At 50.4% G+C, this 19593-nt stretch overlaps 1 protein-coding gene across 1 annotated transcript in view; it reads left to right on the top strand.

Moving 5' to 3' along the window:
* Positions 1-1314: 1314 nt before the first annotated feature.
* Positions 1315-19593, top strand: part of LOC119099667 (arrestin domain-containing protein 4-like) — a 23726-nt gene continuing 5447 nt past the window's right edge. Inside the window, exon 1 of the mRNA XM_037222732.1 lies at positions 1315-1371. Within this exon, the coding sequence (XP_037078627.1) occupies positions 1315-1371 (57 nt within the window). The remainder of the gene's footprint in view (positions 1372-19593) is intronic.

Genomic DNA, 19593 nt, shown 5'->3' with positions numbered 1-19593 from the left:
AGCTCGACCTCGACCACTGCAGTGTGCTGGCTGTCCCCAATTACCTGTTACTTTAAGCGATCCGTTTGCAAGTATGGGCAGGCGCAAACTCCCACACATTTTCATGTATGACACAATTCCGGGAACTTTTCGTCACCTTTTGTGTTCTTTCCACCAGCTTAACACCATCATCCAGATTCATCATCAAACCGCAACGGCCTAGAACACCTGATTTGGTTCAATCATATTAGTTTGAGATATATTTGCCCTTGTTTTTCGTAGACTAACGATACATCAAAACGTTTTTTTTGTGGGTCGATGATACGTCAAGTTAGAGAATACTCTTGATTCGTATTACGCCGATACGCGTTGCTGTTTGTGGATGATTATTTACCGCACAATGTTAAGTATTTTTCGGGGCAAACTGGTTGTCTCAAAATACAATGCAGCATGGCGCGACCGAGTGAGCAGCCGCCGATTTGCGGCGAGTAAAGCTGGACTGTATTTATTGTTGGGGACGCAGTCCTGGGCAACAAACGTCTTTGTCAAAATCCACACACGTTTTCGGCCACTATTGCGTTAAATTATGGATGATTTATTGGAGCGAGACAAGCGCATAGCTTTTGAATGCACCCCATGCAAACGAGACGATAAAAAGGCGGACACATCACGAACCTAGTGCCGGTATATTTATATGAAAATGCGCCGTTGATGGGTCTTTCAGCGGCTGCTTTGTGGGTTTTAGGGTGAAGAGGGGATTAAAAGCTGTATCACAGCAGCATCTGGGGCAGGGCGAGGATATATGAATGGATCAGGCGGCACCAGGTGCGCTTTATTATGTGCGAGTCGGTTAAAGATTTACTAACCAGGTGTTAAGGAATGTATTGGATCGCCTAATTTTAATTCTCGTGGATGCATGGTGCCTGTCAGCCAAGTTTTCACACGTGAAGGGAAACCAAGGAAGAGCGCAGACCTGAAATAGTTAAAAATCTACCCTAAAAAATAGGAAATTGGGGAGCCATCAACCGGCGAGCACGTTTACATCAGCACACCACTGTTGGGCTGTAGGGACCTTTGAGTGTGCTTTGTCACCATTACGGGGCTATTTCCTAACGAGGTTCATCTCAAATGAAGAACAACAACGTGTTACGGTACATGGCGCAACACAACTGCCGATGCCTCTCCCGAACTCCCTGGCGTTTGGACGGGTCCGCGCCTCTCGCAGCGCTCCTGGCGATCATGTGCGGGGCGTTTGTAAGCGTGCACCGCACTTCGAAAGGATAGGCCGAAAACACGAAAAATACAAAATTTAATGCCACGTACCTCGTCCTCGACATGTTGCTGGTGTTGGTGCTGGTGTTGCTGCTGCTGCTGTTGCTGGATGAGCTGACGGTAGTGGGCTGCTGCCCCCCACGCCGGCCCACTGATGCTGCTGATCTGAAACACAGAGTCCAGCCCGTCATGTAACCACTTCGTCCTCTGTCGTTGATCTGAGGCACCGTGCGAGTCCAGGAGTTCGGAGTCGGTGACGCCGGTCACCTCTGTTCCCACCGTTGATCTGAGACACCGCGCGGGTCCAGGAGTTAGGAGTCGGTGACGCCGGTCACCTCTGTTCCCACCGCTGATCTGAGACACCGTGCGGGTCCAGGAGTTCGGAGTCGGTGACGCCGGTCACCTCTGTTCCCACCGCTGATCTGAGACACCGCGCGGGTCCAGGAGTTAGGAGTCGGTGACGCCGGTCACCTCTGTTCCCACCGCTGATCGGAGACACCGTGCGGGTCCAGGAGTTCGGAGTCGGTGACGTCGGGCACCGCTATTCCCACACAAAGGTGGAGGTGCCGGACCGCGGGACCTCGTCGGAATGTCGCGGGGCGGGCGCAGCGCGGTTCGTGGCCGATATGCGGCATCTCCGTATAAAACAAGGGATAATTGTCGGCCCCTGCGCCGCCCAGCCCCGTCTCATTGACAATTGAATGGGAAAGGACCAGATTTATGCTTCGCAGGCCGTAATCACTCGCTATCAATCGAAGGACGCGAGTTCCACGGCTCCAATAATGGTCCTATTCCCGTTGTTACCGTACCAGAGACGAACGTAGAAAAAGTGGGATAAGGACCCGCAGTGGACGGTGAATTATATGCCAGGTCTCTTGTCCGAAAATGGCGTCGGTGACCAGGATTGGACACCGCTGGACGTCCTGGAAATTCCGCCCTCGAAATGGCACAATGCTGCCTGCGCACAACTGCACACCAGTTATGTCAGCGACGGTCAAACAATTCCAGGTCAACTTATTACAAAAATTAAGCAAAGCATCATCCCCTCCTTGCTTTAGGCGCCCCAACCACTTTCCGCTAACCCTACCCCTTGAAGTTCTAGCTCCTATCTACTCCCAGTCATACCCAAAACCTTAAACGATGTTCTCATTGCAATAGCTTACTTTTTCAATGCTTCTCATAGCTTGGGCCCTGTGAGGCGCGCTGCTCAATAAAATTATGCTATGGCCAAAACGAAACCATTTCCACCACAAAAAAAATGTTTTGAAGGGCATGTGGCAGTGGATATCTGGTTAAGGTTGGCAGTAAAAAGGTTGACCTTTGAAAGCCGAATCACGCAGGCTCCTTCGGCACGCGGACGCCACCTGTGTCTGTGTTGTAATGTTTGACAGCCGGTCGCAGAGCTGACGGAAAGCCGCGGAATAGGGGCAAGGTTCGATTCGTTGGGCGACGCTCCACAGACATGAAAACACACAGACGACATATACGCATATTGGAAGAGACACAAATTTGCTCCCCATAGTTCACAATGCGTCTAATGCCACGGATCTCATGACTAGCCATCACAAAATAATCAATTTGTTGACCGAACTGAGCACGCATGATAGCATTGAAGGCTATTTCTGAAGCACGAGCGACCGCAGTGAGTACGGGATCATAATCTGACGGGAAATGTGAGAAAGGCTAGCCCATCCGGCGGGTCCGAAGACAATGCCGGCGCGGCGGCGATGACGGCGCAGCGCCGGGCGTCACCTGCCTTAGGGGGGCAAATCCCTGATCCGAGCCCAGACCCCGAATAGGTGGACGAGCAAAACAAACGCGCCAAATCCGCTAACCTAATTACGGACATCGACGCTTGCCTTTCCGGTCCCTATTGGAAACGCCACCCCACCGGTCATTAAGGCTATTTTTCCCGATTATAAATCAGACGGACGGCAAATACCGGGCTACCACGGTGACCATTTGGGGTGATTAAATTAAAGATGGCGGCGCAGCGCTGGCGGGCAGCAGCCGGCGCCGCTCGGCCAGTCAGCTGATTACGGCGGCCGAACCAAAGGATTGCATCTGGTCCCGGCGTAAGGTGGAGCGCGTGCCCATCGGCCGAAGCACGCTGGAGCGCACCCCGTTACCCATGGCAGCAGTGGTCGGCTAATGATTCCCTCTCCGGGTGCATCCGTCAGTTATGCCACACAATATCTAAACCGGCATTGGTAAGTTGTGCACAAGGTGAAGTTTCGTATTAGGTTGGGAGATGGCGCTTTAACCTCCCCTACCTACCCCACCCCAAATTTGAGAAGGAGTGCGTCAAATTTAGAGAAGTCCGTTTGCCGGCGTATTTTGGCGGTAGGTTTTGCCTTTTTCGCTGCTAAATCTTTCCTCCTCCCACTCCCACCCTTCAACTCAATCTGCGAAACCATGTCCCTGGTCGTGGGGATAAAGAAGATCGGCACCAACAAGCCGACTGATGGTCAGGGTTTGCCTGCTGAAGCTGGACGCCTGACCCACGCATCAAGCCGGTCTCGATTTCCGTTCCCACACTGTCTGGCCCGACGCACCGTTCCATGCCTGTCATCGAATGAATTATACTCCTGCCAATCAATCGCCTTTCCTGCCTTTCCACCTTCTGTCCCGTCACTCCTCCCTTTTACGGCATTCCGACAGGTCGTGCCCAGCTTAAGTGTCGATAGGTATTGGCCGCAGGCACTACACACACACACACCTCCTGATAGTCATGTACGCACACGTGTGCATAATATCCCTTTTAGTGTTGTGTGTGGTGCATACCCGCACATCGCAAACGTGCGCCTTTTCAAATGACGGGGTACTCAGAAGTTTACCGCCCCGCGCACGAGTCGAAAACGCAGGCACCATTCCAACCGCCCGCTAGAACCAGTCGCCCTCAGCTCACCAAACGAACGCAGCTCGGTGGTGCAGCACCGGTCCCCAGATAGGCACGACGGTGGATCCAGGACTCCACGCCGTCCGTGCTCCGCCCCCTTCCCTGCAGCGGCTTAATGAACCGCCATGCTGATGATAACATTCGTTCCAATCGACAAAAATCAGACGTGACGTGGTACCCAGTATGACAGCACCGTGCCTCCCCGCTCTGACCGCCTGGCCACGGCCCGGCTGCCTTCCGGCAGTGCACGCGGACGCGGCGCATCCGTGGACAGCACCACAGGTACCGCGCCGGCTCGACTCTAGCCCGCCCCAGCGCCGGAGCCCGTCACCAAAGCCGAGTCGCTCCGACCAGTCCCGGGATCGGTGCCGCGGTCGGCCGCGCGGTGGGCGGTGTGCGGGGCCCGGCGCAGGCGCCGGCAGCCACCCAGGGTGTCGCCGTGCAGGACGCAGTGACGAGGGCACAGTCACGCGCGCGCACACACGCACACATACACAACACGCAGGAGCCCACCATCGGCAGCGGCCAGAGCGCAGCCTTCACCACTCCAAGTATCTTGGCATTGACTTTGCCGACCCGACAGACAGTCGCTTCCGACTCCGGCACGCAGAACAACAACGCAATTAGGCGCAATGACGGGCCGTTCCAACGCCAGGAACGTGCCGATTTGGTCAGGATTATTGCCAGATCAGCCTTCATCTCACGCTGAAAGGCAGCCTTCGGGCACGGCAGATTCGTGCGAAGGAGCAATAAAATACAGATCGACGACTAGCTATGATTAGCTCGACTGATTCCAGCGAATTCGGCCGATCCCGACGGATTGCTGCGACGCTGCGGCAGCCGCGCCCGCACACGGGGGGGGGGGGGGGGGGGGGGGGGTTGCATGATTGGCGCCGCAGCGCGGCATCCAGGGCGGATTTGGTATAAGGTCACTCAACACGTCGACAAATGTTGTACCAGGGGCGGTGTGTGGAAAGAAATGAAACAAGAAAACACGCTTGAAGCCCCACCCCGGTACTGGCGCACCGAAAGCTGAAAACTACGGTGGTAAGCTCGAGTGGAGACACCTCCATAGTTTTGTACGGCACTTCAGCTCACTGGTGCATCTGATTCTTAAGAGGGAAGTAGAAAGTTTCTGTCCAACCATCTTGCCGCGTATCTTCAAATTCCCTACGTTGACATCTAAATGGTTCCATCATGTGAAGCCTTCACTCACTCCCTCGCAATAGCAAACCACACTTTGAGTGGCTCCGTACTGACTTCCGTCCCGACACGACTACCCGAACCGCCGATCCTTTTCACGCCCGGGAGCTGGGACGCACCCCCGGCGCCCGCCACCCTCCGCAGGGGGGGGGGGGGAGGGACTCCCACGCCCCCTCCCCGCGGTGCACCCGCATGTCCTGGTGCTGGGAGCGATCGGGCGAACTCTGACCTCGCGCGACAGGACACGTCATATAACAGCATGGATTGGTGTTTGCTGAAGGGGTTTGGTAATCCCGCGCGTCAAGGGTCGATAAGGACCAGACGGAGCGCGTATCGGGTGGTGGTAAACAGGAAGACTGGGTAGTGTGGGTTTCAATTTCCACTTCACGCAGAAAGTGACCACGACTCCATCCGAACATCGCCGATGAGCGTATTTGTATCGCACCACTGTGGTGTTGTATCTGCTCACTGTAGGCTCCTAGTCGGGTTTGTTGCAGACAAGGGAGGCGTCGGAGAAAGAGGGACAGAGTTTCCTTGTTAAGCTTCCTCGCAGGTCAGATGTATGTAGTGCGTAAGCCTCCGTGCGGTGCAGTTCATAACGAACGCGATATTGGTGGCGAGATCCGAGTGAGTTAAAGCAGCTTCTTTCCACTCTCAATACAGTACATCAGGCCCCATGTGATTTTGTATTTTCATGTGGTATGTCAAGCGTTTCCAAAAATTACGAGTGGTAATTTACAACCATGTATAACTACCTTTACATCGCGATCTCGCAGCCCGATCCTCCAGGTATTGGGTGTACCGAAAAATTGTTTGTTTTTATACATAGTGTTAATATTTAACTTGATTCTGCACAGAGCCAACAAAAAGCTATAGTTAAGATGGTTTGCAAGCCCCAACAAAGCCCGCACGCCTAAAACTTGTCACATTTTACTTAATCTTCGATATAACGTTACGGACCAAAACGTTGCAATGGCCAAAGCATCTCAAGACGTTACTCACCTTCCCTTGGGCTCTTGTTAAGATCAAAACTTTGTAGGTCTTTTACAACGTTTACAGAAAACTGGTATGAAAGGGAATGGTATTTGAACGAGAGGAAAACGTTCCAGCTTCTAACATCTTTAGCTGAAAAATAGACTTCAGTGTAACCGGTCTCTTTCAATTTCGTCCTCCTTGACAGCTGCCTGGTTGTCTGAATACAGTCCTCCATACCATCCGTGACAGAGGGCTAAGCAAGCGTGCCTGTTGCGCACTTGAAACCTCCACCTTGATCTGTATTTGACTGACTGTTAGGTTAGCCATTCCGCGAACAACCACGGTCCACAGGAAAAAGAAATGACAAGCATCAATCAGATTTAGTCAAAGAAGTAAACAAAACCCTCAGCTTAACTTTTCGACGCTGCTTGCATACTGACCAACTACCTGCTCACAATTAATTTCACTGTCTGACAAGCGCACTGTTACCAATGTAAGCTAATCAAAACAGGTACCATGCAAGGGCTAGTCGACGGAGAAAGGGGAAGGAAAGTAGTCTGTTTATTCCCGTCAATGGGAAAAAAACGATAAACCTAATGAAAAATAATGGCAGCCTTGGCGTCATCTTCCAAGTAGACAAGTAAAGATAGTAAGACAAGTGCCGGAACTGCGCCATACCCTCGGCGCCTGCGCGCACAACACCACGAGAGCGCGTGTATCAGACCGAAACGCCTGAAGCCGCGGGACTGACACTCACCACGGCCGGGTCCATCTCGACGGCCTCTGTCCTCCCCAGGCGGCCGTCGACACTGCAGCCGAGCATCACCTGCGCCGGCTCGCGCTTGGTACGAATCTTGGCGGCCTGCTGAGCCCTCGGACAAACTGACCGACCCCGCGCCGCGCCCCGGCCGCCGCCGACCCTCCTCGCCGGCCGTCGCTCGAGCACTGACGACCCGGCGCCGGCTCAGCATGCCCGCCGGATAATCAGCCAATCAAATCGTGATTGGGAGGGATCTGGCGCGCGAGGACCAATCAGCGTGCGCGCGCGCCGATATCACGCTCATATCAAGATGATATCGTCGGCGCGGTGGTCCAAGCCGACGGCATCCAGGCACTCGCGATGGAGGATCGGGGATGCCGACGGGGCCGACCGATCTCATTGGCAGAGAGTGTACCGCGGTCGCCTGCCGTCGGTGCGAGATCAATACCAGAGACTGTATGGGCGTCTAGCCCCGAGCAAACAGGGTGAGGGCGCGCTTGGAGTATGGGTGGGCTGTGGGTGGAGCTCACGCACGATTAATGCTTCCGGTCCAATACTTGGCGTTATGGTGTCGTGAGTGTCGTTTATCGTGCAGAGGTGTGGACAAATTTGAGTACGGAGACTGCTGTGTCGCGATCCGAAATGGCTAATTACCAAACGTGCGCCGATCAGGGAACGTATTTCGGTTGCTGTTTTAGGGTGCGTCGCCATCAATATAATTGTGTGGCCAGGGTGAGCTTCAAAGTGATCGCCAGGGTACAGTTCATGAGAGCATGCAACTTGTAAACATCCCTCATGAGTTTGCTATTTTTGTCAGTGAAGTACGCTTCACTAGAAAATTTTCGTCGCATTTCAGGCTGCTCGTAAGGAAATTATGTATTTGGTTTGCTCCTTGAGAACATCCGGTGTGCGTCATTCGTACTGTTAACGCAGGGTGTTCCAAAAGTGCATCACATTTTGAAAACCAATAACTACTCTTTATCGACATGAAATCTCGAAACGCGGCTCATCAAACAGCGCTGTATTTATGGGGAGAGGAAGGCATAACAAGGACCCCGGTCAATGAATGAAACATCTAAAAACGATGCCCCTTCTAAATGTAGGGCGTGCTCCAGATGTGACCAGTTCCAGAGCTCAGCTTCACAGAGCTCAGCCAGCCGCAGGACTTGTCGCACGGTTCGGAAGGAGGACATGCCATGCGGGATTTTCTCGCACGCCACACCAGTGGCGCAGGCAGGGTTACAGGGGTCACGTGCCTCTACCCCGGCCTGCACTCATCGGTGCTAAGGGGCCAAAGTGGCCCTGGGAACGATCAGATGTATTCCGAAGGACCGGGTAGAGCTCGTATGAAGGGACTCCAGCCTGCAGGGCAGGGCCCTCAAATACCGGTCAGAGGGCCCCTCACGCCGATCACGGGCCCCCGAGTCGAGTTCGATGTCGATGGCGCAACTTGGGACTATCTGCCTCCGACCGCCAACTTGACTTCATCTGTGAGCGTATTAAACTCGCATTTCAGAACGCACATGCTAGGTCGTGCGTCTTGGTTTTGAGCCCGCACTGGTGGCCTGTATTATTGCGCGCCCGTATGTGGTCGCTGCGGTCAATAAGCACTCAACGCACTTACAAGCTAATTTCATTCATCCTTGCATGTGCACTCTGGGTTTAGTGCCTTCCTTTGTTTGATATTGCACACGGATTCATTGTTTCATTCGGCTTCATTCGGCTTCATACGTATTATATGGTATCCGACGAAGAAAAACCAGGAGAGTGGAAATTTGGATGCGTTGGCATCTCGACAATATGCCTTTTTTGAAACGAATAACAAACTTTTGCCTTTCGTTTCAATAAAGGCATGTTGCCGAAATATTGACGCATCTATACATCCATTATCCTGCCTTTTCTACGAAGAATAAGGCTATCACTGCTGTCTTATCCATGTGCATAATGTTGTTCGCAAATGGACTTAACGACTTTGCGAGCATCCGACATCATTGCATTGTAACGAACCGAGCCAACCGAGCGTTGTAACGAGCCGAGAACCTGAAAAGCCATCTCATGAAAAGACTTGGAGCAAATACAAGTGCACGGTGTTTTTTTTCAAAGAAACTACACAGGAAATGGTCAGGTTACCATGAAAACGATGGGAGCATGTGTCCTCAGGCTCCTCGGAATTATACAATTATGTGGACACGAGGCATCATAATATACACTCGGTGGTGATAGAATGGCACTTCTCAAGTGAGGGGGATTATGGTTAAGGAACAAGAGAAGAAAGGAATGACGAGAGCAAGCAACAAAACAACGGTGAGCCAAATCAAATCACAGCCGGGTTTTTGGTATTTTAGTTCAAACAACAGAATCTGCGTTGCCTTTTATGACGTCATGACGGCCATGATATAACGTTCGACGCTCAGCGGGCCACGAGGGAGCTGTCTAAAGCACACACTGTATCCCGAAGTACTGTTGCAAGCGGGGCTTTCCTGCTTGCTATGCACCGCATGGCGCTGTGCTGCGATTTTGCATCCATACGTAGTTTTAGCTAATCCTGGACTGAGGGTCAGGAGGCAGGCTAATCCCAGTTTTGTTGTCGGCTGTGCAAATTAATTCGCCCTTTCCTCCTTCGGCCATCTTGACTGTCAGGCTGTAAGATTGACACCTACTTCCGAGTTCCAATCACGTATAATATCTAAACTGTGCAAAATATTATAAATTGTTGGCCTCCTGGCCTTGGTGTATGGTAACTAGTGTACTATATTTGGCTTACGATGAGCGGCATTGTTAACGCAACATTCGCCATCAGCTGTCAGACCACTTGTTTAGATGATGTCACCATACTAACAGTGCCGATCAATTTATGTGCGCATGCACATCACAAGGGTAAGAAAGGCCACTCTGAAAAACCGGTGCTGAGGCAACATGTCCTGAGAGATTCTCATAGGTGATTGTGTGCAATAAGCAAGTTCTCACCCGGCACTAAAATTTTTGCTCTCGATTTACAGGTAATTTTCCACGAAGGACCGCAACGCCAAAATTGTTAAGTAAAGAAATACGTGTACAAAAAAACACCAGGAAGTGCGGTACGAATGGTGACTCGCATGAATGATACAACACGAAGAACAGCATGCATGAATAGATGTAACACATGTTTGGCAAAACTTTAAGCCTGAGGTGGAGCTAAGCTTGAAAGAACTTAATAATATGCTTTGGGTTATTAGGCACTCAAGTGCTGACTTTTGAGGCGCAATTTTTACTGATGCTATACTGAGTCTCATGAACAGGGCACGGGCACACAAGCCGCACATCACAAAATATTTGGCCTTTCAGTTCTTGTAAGCATTCCAAACCACGAGTCGGCACGGTCGCTGTCAACAATAGTCAACCATGCGAATCAAACATGGCTCAGCTTCCTGTTTGGGATTTTGGTCTCGATATTCTAATGTTAGAACAAGTAACAGCTTTTGTACATTATGTTTAAAGATGTTGTGTTTGATGCGCACCAAACGCTTCAGCATGACAAATTCATCAAAATATGAACTCCATTGCAGATTGAAAGTACATATTCCGTTGATCCCTTCAAACCAGTTCGTTATCGGATCGGTGGATGCTATTGCCTAGACCAAACAGGGTGATCGGATCCAGGTTACCAAGGTGTCGCGATGCATTTTCTAGCAAAATGAGGCTGTGCCTTATCCTGCTAACCGTTGAATCTTGCATAATAACATTTGTGGAAGGTATCATTTCCAACATCTATCCATGTGAGACTGGTGTACCGGCGACCACTGGTGCACCAGCAGTGGGGCACAGCATGCATATACTAGTGTTATGGCGGGTTGAGCCGGAACCCACGTTGCACTAGTGTTCCGTGTTAGCCGTCACAACTTCTATTATGAATGGAAATTGCATACTCATTTAGTTCTGTGATATCATTTTGATCTGCTATGCCCAGCCTTTTTGGTATCAAAACGTGTCGCCAAGCCATAGGTGCAAAATTTCCCGGATGATCTCTGGTTGCAGCAGTCTATCTGTCATGCTCATCCATTATGATTATACCCGTAATTCCCTAGAAAAAGGCATACAGCAATGTCTGGTAGGTGGTAATGTAATTAACTTGCTGCCCGGGGTGGTAATGCAACAATGAAAGCCTCCTGCTTCGCTGTTTCTGCTGTGGTAGTAGTAGTAGTAGTAATAGTAGCAGCATTAGTAGTAGTAAAAGAAGTGGTAGTAATAGAAGTAGTAGTAGTAGTAGTAGAAGTAGTAGTAGCAGAAGTAGTGGTTGAAGCAGAAGTACCAGTAGTGGTAGTAGTAGTAATATTAGCAGTAGCAGTGGTGGTAGTAGCAATAGTAATTGAGGGTTAGGGCGCTTTGGCTGCGCGGTCATACAGCGCCTAGCTATCTCCGTTGATGCGGTTGTTCTGGAAGTGCCGGAAGCTGCGAGACTCATTCAGCCTATAAGAAGGGCTGAAATCACTAAGGTGGCATCACATCAAGGCTGTGCGCATGTAGCTGATTTCAATTCGTGCAATTCAAATCGTGCATTGCTTGAACCGTCATGGACGCCAGCCGTTGCGGGATTTGGTCCAGCATAGGGGTTAGGTCATTTTGGTTGTCATGGGACCATTGAACAGTTTTGATTTAACGCGCTCGGGTGAGGGTCGGTTTGACCCCCCCCCCCCGCCCCAGAGGTTTTGCTGGAAGGATTTCCGAATGACACAGCGCAGCAACGTCAACCTTTGCATAACTGTAGACAATTCAGTGGCGAAGCGTTTGATATCAAACATTTTGATGTGCCTTGTAAGGTCGCTGACTTACGGCAGGTCAAAGTTAGGCGACGGGTTCGGCGATGACATTTTCTTGGGTATCATTCAATCTGGTGCAACGATGGAGTGTTAGGCGAGGGTCTACATCTCTGATATATTTTTGTGGGCAGCATACCCATTAAATGAACAAATTCCGTCGTCAAAGAGTGAGGCATGAACAGAGTTTGCTGTTAAGGTACTGGCTGGTGCTTATTTTGAATTAGCTGATAACAGAAACCGCGTTATACATCTTCTAAGAGCTTCTGAAAAGTCACAATAGGTCACTGACATAAATTGACTCAGCTCAACTCTTTTTTTTGGGGGGGGGGGGGTACATGCTGCCTTGTGTAATCCTTGACGCTTATTTAAATACAAAAATTAAAACAGTCTTGTATGGTTTTGGTCACCATGACCTTCGGAAGGTCACACACGGTCACTGACCTTGAATGAGCGCCAGTGATAGTTTGTTTAGAACAGGTATCCAAGTGCATGGTAGTTGTATGAGAAGGTCTGGGGCATTTTAGACACCATTCTGAAGTTTGACCTTGTTTGATACTATCTGACCCGAAGATCATGACCTAGAACCCTTAAATTTTGACACAAGTGAGTCTACGTACAGGCTAACAACCTCTGTGAATTTGATGTCTTTAGTAGCTTTCTTAGTTTCTGAGATCTACACGGATCAAATTGACCCCCATCCCCACCCAAGCGAAGGGGATTCAACCGGCCTCCCCGGACGCACGTTAAAAAGTAACTTTCACTCCCACCAACTCACGAACGGAAGAAAACCCGCTGCTCTTGAGCGTTGACTTCGGCCGTAATGCTTTGGACGAAATGTGTGATAATAAAAGTGCTACCACTGTGTTGGTGCCTTCCATGGAGCTAATGTCACAGCATGGATTATTCATGAACTCGATCAGGGTGAGACTGCGTACTGAAGAAGTACTGTAACGTAAAAAGAAAAGTTCTGACAAAAATTGGCATACCAAATGAACCAGGAAGTGACGCTGCAACTTTCTGGAATCTAACTAAAACACGACTTTTCGACAGCCTTACCCACAATGTGTGATTGCGCCGCAGACGGTAATTGGCATTGAACCTCAGCGATAACGAAGCAACAGCCTTAATTTCTTCAGTCTGCAAGGCATCAATTATTTGAAGTGTTGCGTGTTGAGCTCGCACATTTTAGACCCAATTAAGCAAAACATCGAAACACAAACCGAATGCTGCCAGACAAGACAATCCGCTGCACAGGCCGGCAAGTGACATCGCGTGCGCACCCCGTCATGCGTTCACGAACCGACGAATGCGCCGCTGCGCCCCACTCCGGCGGCACACGTGTGGTCTGTTTCCTGTGATTCCTTTGGCCCCATTACGACCGCGCCGACATGCGGGCGGCTCACTGGCCCTGCCTTTACCAACAGCCGCCGGCGGTCACCATTAACGGAGGGTAAATTATTGTCCGGAATGCCGGCCTTCCTCAGAGGCGCCGGCGGCCGGAAGCCAGAGCCGCTGCCGCCTGGCGCCCAATGGCCGGAAGCCAGAGCCGCTGCCGCCTGGTGCCGAACGGCGATTACGTCCGTCGGCATCTGCACAGAAGTTAGAGCTGACTGCCTCATCCGACCACATCTGCACAGAAGCCGGAGCTGACTGCACTCATCCGACCACATCTGCACGAAAGCCCGAGCTGACTGCACTCATCCGACCACATCAGAAGCCGGAGCTGACTGCACTTATTCAACCCCATCTGCACAGAAGCCGGAGAGCTGACTGCACTCATCCCACCCAATTGCCGCGCACGCAGACACCTGCCGGGGTCCTTAGGCGCCTGCTCACACTGAGTCAGGCTGAAGTGCTGTGTGGATTACGGGTTTTAACGAGGTTTATTGGCGGAGAGTAAGGGTTGCGATCAAAGCACGAGAGCGAAGCTTAGTGCGCAGTAAGCAGCGTTACCGGCTGACGGCTCAATCTGGCAAACACGAGCGAAGTGGGTGGAATAATCAATAATTACGGTTTAATACGGCGCTCATCGATACGGGCCTGTCAATCAAACTGCGGAGGGCTCAGAGTAATTACGTGGAAAATTAATGCTTTCCTGTCGACAAGGCCCACGGATAATATGTTATTCCCCGATGGATCCGTGAAATTATTCAAACACGCTACCCAGATAATGCAGTAATTAAGGTCGACGCTGTTCACGTCTGTCTATCAAGGCACGTTGAGGAATCTTACTCGCTCGGCGGAGACTCCAGGTTCAGTGCTGCATCAGGTCTTGGTCAGCCTTGCTCTTATCTCTGCTTGAAATGCCAAGCAAGTTGTTTGCTGATTGGCGTTCACATTAAACTTACCTGGCTTCCTGGAAACGTATGTCTAGACCAATTTTGCTAACTCTATTTCGTCTATAATGCAGCATCATTTAAAAATACCCTATCGGGTATGCCCGGCAAAGGACACAAAAGCTTCCGAAGTAAGTTAAAAAGTATAATGGCTTCTAAAACCTAAGTTTGATATGTGCAAGAATATGGGTATGTGGATTCTGGAAAAGAACGTATTTTTCGATATCCATTTTAAGCAGGCCAGTCCTGATTTCGTCAAAACTATCAAACTTGATTGTCCTGAATGGAACCTTGAACCATTTCGATGGCTCTTGCGCCCCAAGTTGTCATCCCCCCACCCTGCCGTGCAGAACTCTAACACCTCCAAAACCGAATAAAAAGTCACTGAAAAACACCTATATGGTCAAAAAATATTTCTTCGGCCTAACCTGATCACGCTGAACTTCACGAAACTCCATCCCTGTGGACTTGAACGATAGTTTGCTATTTGTATCAGATACGGTGAAAGAAAATAACCCAAATGTCCTGGGATAATTTCCTAGTAGCATCTACCATATCTGTAACAGTCTTCAAAGTTCACAGACCTCTGATCTGGTCGTAGGAAAATGAAAACAGTTAAGCCAGTGGATGGTTCCATAAAATCCGATCACCCACACGATGTCTAAAGACGGCCGGCGTAACAAAGAAAAGGATACGGCATTCCTCGCCGAAACATGAGCGACAAAAATCAAAACCGTCTGAGTAAATAGAGCGTTGAAATGACAAGTCAGCGGCCCCATTCGGTACGCCTTACAGCCTAGACTGGGCCTTCGAATCATCTGTATTGAGCTGCAGTCAGCGCTCAGGTCGAAATCCACATTGGCTTCAGTGGCCACTCCGCGTCGAATTAGCCCCCTCTATTGGACGAAACATCGGCCGTAACCATGGGTCTCTGCGCGGGTAATGATAGACTCGGGCGGCGGCTGATCAGTTCGGCCCCCAGTCAGTCGAAATGGGCGGCGATAAAAAGGCAATGCCTGTTGACATAAAGGGTGACCGCCCCCACACCTCCGCATCTGTCTCCAGTGACGCCGGCTGCCGCACCGCGTCAGCTCACCTTCGAGGAGGAGTTACGACGTCAGTGGCAGCGCCCACGTTAACGGACATGTGGCTAAGCCGAAGGACCAGGCAGGGAGAGAGTGCAATAGAACTTAAGATTCCGTATCCGCTCTGTGCGTATTACAGCTCACACCGTCGCCAGCGGCGATGCTGCGGGCTTCTTTTCAGGAAACGTAATGCCGTGACTGTTTTCTAGGGCGGCATTAAGCCCCCCAGACTTAGAGTTGCTTTTTTAAAAAAAAGCTTTTCAACCCCAAAAAGAGGGTTCAGAGAGCCCCACAGCACTTTTTTTTGCCCAAAAGAAAGTCCAGACTTAAAATCTTCGTAGTATGGCAATCAATTAGCTCCCGAATATGACAAGAACCAGACAACCAACTAGCGTACTTTTGTTCGTAGAGATGGAACGCTTGTTCACCAGCTTGCCTCTAGATATCACCATGTTACGGAAAGGTTGACATGGGGTAGGCTATGGAAGGTTGGTGCCAAGACGTTGGTACCAAGACGAATTAACATTCCAAAAAGCATTCGCTTAGTCCAGCAAAGCTTATTGTTTGTCTTGGGCATGAACAACATGTCAAATTAAGCCGAAGTCACTAATAACTTAGAATACACCAAATCGGAAGCAAAAACGCTATTGGATGTTTCTAGATATAAAATTCACAAACGGGAGCAAATCTTGCGCAAATTTATTGGAAGGCTCAACAATGGTTTTCAGCTATTGGAGGTCTCTCTTTCCACGCACTGGCGTGGCCCAGCGTGGAAAATGGAATAATGAGATTCTGAGCCTCCTCATTATGCAAAGTGACCCACCTACAAATAATCAAGGTGAAAGAAATTAAAATTCAGCACCCAGTCCTTAATACTGAAAACTGCAAATCACGATTGCGTGCAATCTTACCTACAACTCTTTTCAAAGTACCTGTATTATGGATTTGGAATTTTTAAAAATCAATGGCACCACCTTGGTTGTGATGGAAAAATGAGACAGGCTGTGATAAATTTGTGGACATGCACTCGAAAGTGCCAAAATATATCTGTATTCCCTATCGGAGCATCAGTAACATCATTGCAGCTGAAGTAAGTGCGCTGGCATGAATTTAAAAAGAAAGACCACCTTGACTTTGCTCTGATGTGCGAGCAAAACAAAGTCCTGCCAGTCGACCGGTCAGGTATTACCAAAACATGCATGAGGATAAATTATGAGATAGATATGGCGTTGCTTTGTATGACCACTGCTGGGCATGTCACAATGCACCACATCGGACCTTATTCAAAGCATAAAGTTTTGATAGCATGCCGTAAAATTCCCAACTGCGCTAACTCATACATGCGGCTGAATAATTCTGGCTCACAATATTTCACATCTCCATAAATGTATCACATAAAACATACACATCTTTATATTTGGCGATATCATGAGTTATGAGAGCCCCTAACGACCCGCAAAACTTCACACAACAAAGCTCGCTCAAAGACCTGTAGCCTTTGGAGCCCGCGCTCCGTCGCCCGCTCAAAAGCGGTGTCTTCAGTCCCTAACCAGCAGTTCGTTGCGATGACACTGGCTATGGACGGTACAACCGAACTGGCCAAAACTACAGATGCCCAAACGGTGCAGAGCATTTGTAATTTGCCATGGGACCTTTGGAACGTTAGGCACACACATTGGTATCAACCTGGAATTTTGTTTGGTTGTCCCGTCCATTCATAGGAAATATGACGCCACGTTTGGGAATCGAGCTCATCTGGTGCAGCATTTTCGGAGGTGCAGCTAAGGGGTAGGGGCTCATGGGGCTCTAGGCTCACCACCCCCCTCCCCCCCTCCGCCGGGAGGATTGGACACGATGGAATATCAATGCGCCATCTGTCAGGAAAATAATTTCGGCTTTGCATTTCATTGACTACCACCGAAAGTGCCATGTCGAGACCAACAGCAGTAATTTAGTGACAAGGTCAGAGGATAGCCGAGTGAATATGCGCGAAGTGCAACTGAAACAACTGCTTCCGTTGTCAGGGTGAGCCAACGTTGATAGCCTATCGATACGCCACAAGATGGAGCTAGGTTTATTTTACCGTAAAATTGCAGTATGTTCCGTGAAAGTTTGACTATGACGCTTATTCGCATGCATCTCCTGACGCTATCATCAAATGTCGCCTCGCTTGCTATCGCCTGATGATAGCTCAAACATCGTTAGGTGAAAGAAAAGGAATATAGATGTCTGCACGTGACATGTATGGCCTCGTCTTTCAAGCATAAAATGCGGCTTCCAGGTGATTTGGGCTGTAAAGGTGAAGTTAAAAACCTATCTTGGCTGCAGTGCCACGTAATGAGCGCTGCTAGTCCGGGCCGCGGTGGTCAGAAAGAAGCGGATATTGCTATTTTATCTTGTCTGAATAGGCTGTATGGTGCACGCTGCCCAGGCACCGCTAATTGAGTGTCACCGAATGCCGTGGCCGTAGTCGCATTCCTAACCCTCCTTCGCGGAAATCGCGCACCCTCCCAGCTAAGCCATTTGGCCTCAACGAGTGCTTATGTACATATGTGTTATTTACAAGACTCTTGTCCGGTACACAATTGGCTCCCAGCCTATTTTGATCTCGACGCCGCCAGTAAAATGCCGCTAGGCTCCGTTGGAGGCTTGTTAGCGGAGTGTTTGTCCCTTCTGAAACAGCTGGCTTTCGATGCACGCTCTTCCGGGCCCGTCCAGCTTCGGTGCGGGTGCGTCTGGCTCGGATGGAGGCTGGTTTGCACAGACGGGGGACGATGGGTCGGCCCGTTGCCTATGAGCTAATACGCTTGCTACATTAAGTAGCTTCAGTCAGTCTCCGTGTTTACGGACGGGACAGTAGGCAGAGCGGATCTTGCTTGAACAGTGACAAAAATGTTCAACTTAAGAAAAAGCAGCGCTGCTCAGCCAGCTTTGATCGTCGCATTTTCTACAAGGCATTACCTTTGCGAGCACTCGCGCAAACTCAAAACATTCGGAGCAACAGCTAGCCCTGTTTCCCCATTAAACTATGAAATTTTCAAACGTCGTCATGGGAGCTGTTTGATCGGGCATGGCTTTCAAAACGATGCAGAATGAGCAAAATGTGGCCTCCCCATTCGTATCACATGCAAAAAGTAAAATTTGCTCGTCGTGAAAAGCTTCACCCTACGGGATGCAGTCCAGCCCAGATCGCGGCACTCCTTGTTACGTCGATTCAGATCACGACCAGCCAGCGATGCGGAGAGCCCAAATCACGGCCACCCCCCGTGATGCGCCAAGCCCAGATTACGGCCATCTCTTGATGCGGCGAGCCCAGATCAGGACCCACACAGTGATGTGGAGAGCCCATATCACGGCCACACAGTGATTGCGTTAAGCCCAAATCACGGCCGCCCCTTGATGCGTTGAGGCCCAGATCACTGGCCCACACAGTGGTGCGTAAAGCCCATATCACGGCCATCCCGTGATGCGTCAAGCCTATATCACGGCTACACAGTAATGCGTTCAAGCCCATATCACGGGCCATCCGTGATGCGTCAAGCCCATATCACGGCCATCCCGTGATGCGTCAAGCCTATATCACGGCTACACAGTAATGCGTCAAGCCCATATCACGGCCATCCCGTGATGCGTCAAGCCCATATCACGGCCATCCCGTGATGCGTCAAGCCTATATCACGGCCATCCCGTGATGCGTCAAGCCTATATCACGGCCATCCCGTGATGCGTCAAGCCTATATCACGGCTACACAGTAATGCGTCAAGCCCATATCACGGCCATCCGTGATGCGTCAAGCCTATATCACGGCCATCCCGTGATGCGTCAGCCTATATCACGGCTACACAGTAATGCGTCAAGCCCATATCACGGCCATCCCGTGATGCGTCAAGCCCATATCACGGCCATCCCGTGATGCGTCAAGCCTATATCACGGCTACACAGTAATGCGTCAAGCCCATATCACGGCCATCCCGTGATGCGTCAAGCCTATATCACGGCCATCCCGTGATGCGTCAAGCCTATATCACGGCTACACAGTAATGCGTCAAGCCCATATCACGGCCATCCCGTGATGCGTCAAGCCCATATCACGGCCATCCCGTGATGCGTCAAGCCTATATCACGGCTACACAGTAATGCGTAAAGCCCATATCACGGCCATCCCGTGATGCGTCAAGCCTATATCACGGCCATCCCGTGATGCGTCAAGCCTATATCACGGCTACACAGTAATGCGTCAAGCCCATATCACGGCCATCCCGTGATGCTTCAAGCCCATATCACGGC

The sequence above is a fragment of the Pollicipes pollicipes genome, unplaced genomic scaffold (genome assembly GCF_011947565.3).
Source record: "Pollicipes pollicipes isolate AB1234 unplaced genomic scaffold, Ppol_2.1 Scaffold_4881;HRSCAF=5763_pilon_pilon_pilon, whole genome shotgun sequence".
Lineage (NCBI taxonomy): Eukaryota > Metazoa > Arthropoda > Thecostraca > Pollicipedomorpha > Pollicipedidae > Pollicipes > Pollicipes pollicipes.
This window is presented reverse-complemented; position numbering and strand designations above follow the sequence as displayed.